This window comes from Morone saxatilis, unplaced genomic scaffold (genome assembly GCF_004916995.1).
Source record: "Morone saxatilis isolate NCDOM2014 unplaced genomic scaffold, NCSU_SB_2.0 Contig6, whole genome shotgun sequence".
In the NCBI taxonomy this organism is placed as follows: Eukaryota; Metazoa; Chordata; class Actinopteri; family Moronidae; genus Morone; species Morone saxatilis.
The window spans coordinates 7,664,223-7,670,146 of record NW_023340206.1 but is presented as its reverse complement, the minus strand read 5'-3'; the positions used below and the strand labels follow the sequence as shown (position 1 = coordinate 7,670,146).

At 43.3% G+C, this 5,924-nt stretch overlaps 2 protein-coding genes across 4 annotated transcripts in view; both read left to right on the top strand.

The window, feature by feature from the left end:
* Positions 1–197: 197 nt before the first annotated feature.
* wdr12 (WD repeat domain 12) lies at positions 198–4,344 on the top strand. Its single transcript, XM_035678022.1, has 13 exons — positions 198–373; positions 709–803; positions 1,084–1,178; positions 1,310–1,416; positions 1,540–1,655; positions 1,745–1,899; positions 1,992–2,037; positions 2,130–2,215; positions 2,311–2,451; positions 2,880–2,985; positions 3,135–3,267; positions 3,799–3,871; positions 3,996–4,344. The coding sequence occupies exons 1-13, from the start codon at positions 333–335 to the stop codon at positions 4,071–4,073; spliced, it is 1,272 nt and encodes a 423-aa protein (XP_035533915.1). The 5' UTR covers positions 198–332; the 3' UTR covers positions 4,074–4,344.
* Positions 4,345–5,277: 933 nt separating this feature from the next.
* The window catches only part of ical1 (islet cell autoantigen 1-like), an 11,247-nt gene continuing 10,600 nt past the window's right edge, over positions 5,278–5,924 (top strand). For 2 of the 3 annotated variants that reach the window (XM_035677907.1, XM_035677903.1), the window contains exon 1: positions 5,278–5,378. The gene's annotated coding sequence lies outside the window, so the exon portion shown is untranslated. The remainder of the gene's footprint in view (positions 5,379–5,924) is intronic. The other variant, XM_035677906.1, reaches the window with a different exon arrangement.

Below are 5,924 nucleotides of genomic sequence, written 5' to 3'. Positions count from 1 at the left end.
AAAATATAAAAACAAACGAAGAATAAAAAAAATAAATAAAAAAAGCTGCTGTAATTTTAATAGATTTTTATTTCAGAGAGTGAATAGAATAAAATCCTGTTAATTATAATAGAGTCCAGGATCTGGATGCTACTGGCAGACATTACTAGAGGAGCACAGATCCGCATCCTCAACCACTTCTGCTGAATCTGTGCTCTGCTGGAGAGCCTGACTCTAGTACCACATGGCAGGACTGACTACATGAGAGCCTCAGATGTGTTATGAAGGAGCAGATTAAGCATTGAGCCGTACCTTTGGACTTCTAGCGTTAGTGGAGAAATACAGAAAGAATAATGTCGCAGTTACAAGCGAGATTCTTCACGGAGAACAAAAGGTGAGCTCTGATTCCCTTTAACGACACATTGGACTATAACTAAAGACACAGGAGCAGCTAGCAGGCTGGCTAACGAGCTGTAACTTACAGTAAACAGTCTTTACTTACCCTTGTATGTGTACTGTAAATGGTAGTTTAGCCTCTAATTATTGTGGATTCACCTATCTAATCCTAATAGATGATTTAACTCACATTTACATCTGTTATACAGCAACTTATCTGATAAATTAATAATTTAATATTTAATGTGTGTATGTGTGTGTGTGGATTTGATTTGTTGCACACTTTGAATACACAATAACCTGTATATATTGTTTTATTTTCTTGTTTTATAGGTATGTTGTAGATGATGTCCCTTTCTCCATCCCTGCTGGCGCTGAGGTGCAGGACCTCAGCAATGTCATCAACAAACTACTGGAGGCTAAAAATGGTAAAGAGAAATCACACTCTGCTTTAAACATGAATACGTATGTTTTACTATGTCTGGCACACAGCTGAGTCTACATTTGAGAGCCCGGTCTTTCTGTAGCATCTTATTGTGAAAGAAATGACACCCGGTTATGTAAATATAAGCACAGTTTATATTAGTACTAAGCATTACTTCTCATTGTGTATATTGTCTTTCTATTCTTTATACCAAGCCTAAGTTGTATCAGACCCTTCACACGTGTAATATCTTGAATTCATATGTTGTTTCTCGTTTCTTACAGCATCTCACAGCAAAGTGGAGTTTGACTTCCTGGTCAGGGGTCAGTTCCTGCGAACGTCGCTCTCCACTCACATGGAGACAGAAGGCATATCCACGGTATGTCCGTCCTCAAAGCTTTAAATGCCGTGTGTCTTTTGCATTAAGGCACTCAGTACTTCTAGTGACTCACAGTTACTAAAGTATGTTTCAGATATTTATGCATCAGCGCGCCTGTCTCTGTGTCTCAGGAAGATGTGGTGGAGATAGAGTACGTAGAGAGGATCACAGCTCCAGAGCCTGAGGAGTGTATGATGCACGATGACTGGATTAGCTCCGTAGATGCCGATGCTGAATGGTAAGATGACACCAAACCCCTGACTAGAAAGTGTATGTTTGTACAATACACTCATTTTTGGGTCTGAATACATTTGTGCTTGAAATTTACAGTTTGCTCACTTTTTATATCTTTTTTTTGCAGGATCCTAACAGGGTCATATGACAAGACGGCCAGGATCTGGTCAGTGGAGGGCAAGGCGGTGATGACGGTGGCCGGACACACAGATGTGGTCAAAGACGTAGCTTGGGTGAAAAGAGGTGAGCAGGACGGAATAGCAGACACCCACTCTGCCGGTAATAACGACACAACCTTTCCTAAAAACATCTGTGTTGGTATTTCTGCGCAGACGGTCTGACCTCTCTGCTCCTGACGGCCTCTCTGGACCAAACCGTCCTCTTGTGGGAGTGGAACTCGGAGAGGAACAAGGTGAAAGCCAGACACTGCTGTCGGGGACACACGGGGAGCGTCGACACCGTTGCCACAGACCCCACCGGCTCAAAGGTAATAGAGGGATGCAGTCGAGATGAGTTGGAGGATGATGAGGGACAACTTTAAGGGCTTTCATGGTTGTTATTTGTGTTTCTCCCACATAGTTCTGCAGTGGCTCCTGGGACAAAATGTTGAAGATCTGGTCAGCAGGTCGGTTGCCACAATGATTGATTGCATCTTAAGCATTACTGAATAAAAAAGTAAATCTCTAACAAGCTACAACCTTTGTCCGGCGCTCTCAGTGCCCACAGATGAGGCGGACGAGGTTGAGGAGCCAGCTGACAGGCCGAGGAAGAAACAGAAGACTCAACAGCTCGGCCTCACCAGAGTGAGTGGGCTATATGTCCCCGATCATATAAAAACCGACGCATTAGTCAAAGTGTCGAATGTAAGGTTCTCGTTTTCTCTCTCTCGCTGACACAGACTCCCCTGATGACGTTATCTGGACACAACGAGGCAGTGTCGTCTGTCCTGTGGTGCGACAGCGAGGAGCTTTGCAGTGCATCGTGGGACCACACCATCCGCGTGTGGGACGTCGAGACGGGAGGAATGAAGACTACGCTGGTGAGAAACGCACTGACAAAGCAGAACTTGTAGAACAAACTGAATTATTTTGTAATAGACAGAAATTTGTGACTTTCTTTGCCCTGGGTTTTGCCTCTCAGTCGACATGAAGGCGAGCTGAACCTGAGAATAAAACTACAGGCACTATTTCATGTTTTTTTTGTCTGCATTTTTATTTACCGTCAGTATCTGAAGGTCTAATTGTGACTTAATGCCTCCTCCATATTTAATAGATGCTTCTTTCAGTCTGAAAATGTTATACACTCTCAGTGAATGTCGTCTCCTTCATGCTTTTGATTGTGTCACATAGTTGCACTTTTAAACTCAAACAGGGAAAACACTGTAGTCTTGTAAAATTAGAAACATTTGGACACTCTTTTATTTGGCATTTCCCATCATAAACTCTTTATTTTTTCTCCTTTCCACAGACGGGCAGTAAAGTGTTTAACTGTATTTCCTACTCACCTCTGTGTCGACGGCTGGCCTCAGGCAGCACGGACAGACACATCAGACTGTGGGACCCTCGCACCAAAGGTACCACGGTGCTCTAAATACCACCGACGTCTCAGTGCCATACACAATCATAGCTGTGTTATAGCAGCAGCTGTTTTATTTCCACCCCCTGCGAGCACTTTTCCTCACTCTTCCTCTTCACGGGTATAAACGCCTCCTCTCCTCTCCAGACGGGTCGCTGGTGCTGCTGTCTCTGACCTCCCACACTGGCTGGGTCACCGCCGTCAAGTGGGCGCCGTCACATGAGCACCAGCTGGTCTCCGGTTCCCTTGACAACCTGGTCAAACTGTGGGACACCAGAAGGTCTGTGAAAGACGTAGTTTACAGTGTGTACTTTGGAATATTTGTGCTCCAGTCAGAAGTTGTAACTGAAACTCGTAGAAAAAGCGCAACACCAACCATGTTTAATACTTCCCTCTGCTCTCTGTGGCACCAGCCCATTGGCTCCCACTGAATGCATAAATCCCAGTTCCTTCTTTTGTATTTTTACTCCATCAAGACTTTTATACTTTCAAATAGACTTTAATTTCATGCTCAGCAGGTAATTAGCACTTATGCTGGGTCATTATCCGGGCTGTTACAGTATTTAAAGGTCATTTGCGCAGACAGGACATCCTGTTCAGTCCACACATCTGAAAGTAAACAGCTTTCTGCCAGAGGTGGAACAAGCTTCCCGTCTTTGTTTATAGAACCAAGGAGCTGTTCCAGCCTACACCCACTGCATCCCAACACTAGTGACTTTTTTGTGGGTCTCATATTCTTCACTGTGTGTGTAATAAAAGGCATTCAGAGAATACAGTTAACATGTATGTGTTTCTTTCCTGTGTGACGCAGCTGTAAGGCTCCTCTGTATGACCTGGCGGCCCACGAGGACAAAGTGTTTTGCGTGGACTGGACAGAAAGTGGGGTAAGATGGAGGATGGATGTAGATAAATGAAACAAAAATTCACCAACATACTGAAGAGTCTATATGTGCCTCATGCAAAATCAGTGTATAATTTGCCATCTCTTTTATCCGTTTCTGTTTGCAGCTGATGTTGAGCGGAGGTGCAGATAACAAGCTGTACACCTACAGATACTCAGCCTGTCAGACAGATGCGGGGGCGTAGGCTCCACATTCGGACCGCAGAGATCCACCTCGTCAATCACTGCACTACGGACAGACCTACCGTATATTATACACAGTATCAGTGTTGTGACAGGCAGACGGAAGCAGCAGTGGTTTTGACTTTTCTACTGTACAAGACGTTGCTTGCTTTGTTTGTTGCTGTCCTGGTTATTTTTAGACCCTCTTTTCATTTTTACGCATTTTCTTATGATTGTCTTTTTTGTTTTCCTGTAACCCCAAGAAAACTATAAATTAATTTTGTCTCCCAAAAAGTCTCCTCTATTTAATGTGTCATTGTTTAGTGTTTTTCTTTGTGAAATTTGTGATATTTTGATGGTGGCTGTGATATAATAACAACTACCAGAAAAAGTTCGACATACAAATCATTCAATTATTGGATTTTTATTGGTTTCTTTACATTCAGGTTGATTAATTAGACTATTGATGATCGAAGTAAGAAATCAGTAATTATGCTCTTATATTGGGAATTTCCATTAAATATTGTGTGTTAGGGTCTGACGTGTTTTACATTTTTTCACATTATTAACTTCCTCATGTTTTCACTAGGAAAAGAAAACCCTGTTGTCTCGTGAATAGCTGCAGATCCTTTTCCTCCTCAGACTGGTTTGACCAGAGAGGAGATAAAACAGAGTTGTCACTCTTATCTCCCCACTTTGACTGTTTTTTTTATTGTATTAAAAGATCAGAGTCTGCTTTTATTGAAAAGATGATATAGATATGGCTAATTCTGCCATTTTATTGACTTTTTTTCCTTTGAAACCAAACCAAACCTAACAAGCAGAGAAACAGGGAGGTTATAATCCAACTGAAGCAGTTTAAAGCGGGTTGATAAACATTCATCCTCTCCAACATTTATCAGATAAGGCAAATGATAAAAAATGTCATAAACCACTCTGCAAACGTGAGTGGCCCTTGCTTCAATAAGCTGACCAGAAAAAGACTCCCACATTTCATTCACAGATCTTATCCACATCCAACCTCTCACTAGCATCAAATTAAAAACCCCTGCTTCCTCCGAGCAAGACACCTGCAACACATTGAAAGTGAGGATCCTGGTTATGAGGCTTTTAGGGGCCACTCTTATTATCTTCCACATCTTTGCAATAGAAGATCTTCGGTGTGGCCTGAGCAGCAGCAGCAGCGCCCCCTGGTGTCCGGACGGCGACACGGCCGCTTTGCATATCCTGTTTCTGTGAGTCAGTGATCGGCTGTGTGAGAGGAGGCTAGCAGAGCTGCGCCGCATAGATGCTCGCACTGCTGGATAAAGCCAAAAGCAAGGTGAAAGGTACAGTTATTTTTGTTTTATTATTATTACTACATTATGAGTATAAGATAAAACCACGCTCTGGTTTAATTTAAATGTCCATAAAGGTATTTTTTTTCCTAACATGGCCTCGACAGTCGCTGCTTAGCTCCGCTGCTCCTAGCACACAACAAGCTGCCTCACTGACGTTTTCTAGCAGGTTTTGACGGCTACAGTTTCGACTTATTTCTACGTGCACACCTTTATCGTGAGTGCATCCGCAGGATTTATGAATGCCACCCTTTTCTTTGCTCTTTTTTTCTCTGTTTCCGTGCCACGAAGGCAGCATTTGTTGTAACTGAACACCTGCTCGGCAGCCAGCTGGCTCCTGAGTCCCCTGAAGTCGCAGGTGTCTGCTCCCTGCTCCCAACAACCATGTTAGATTAGGTTGTTTCGCCTGTAGCACCGATGGGTTTTGGTCCAGCCACAGATTATCCCGGTCTGACAACCGCTTATAACCCCATTATAAATGCACTGGGGAGGGAAACAGCTGTTGTTATCGTGCCTGCTGATGTGTGTGTGTGTGTG

What these genes read in the sequence shown, in the direction of transcription:
- wdr12 (XM_035678022.1), top strand. Translation starts at nt 333, where the DNA reads ATGTCGCAGTTACAAGCGAGATTCTTCACGGAGAACAAAAG. An exon ending in GTTGAAGATCTGGTCAGCAG is followed by an intron (nt 2,038 to 2,129) that starts GTCGGTTGCCAC and finishes CGGCGCTCTCAG; the next exon opens with TGCCCACAGATGAGGCGGAC. An exon ending in GTGGGACCCTCGCACCAAAG is followed by an intron (nt 2,986 to 3,134) that starts GTACCACGGTGC and finishes TCTCCTCTCCAG; the next exon opens with ACGGGTCGCTGGTGCTGCTG.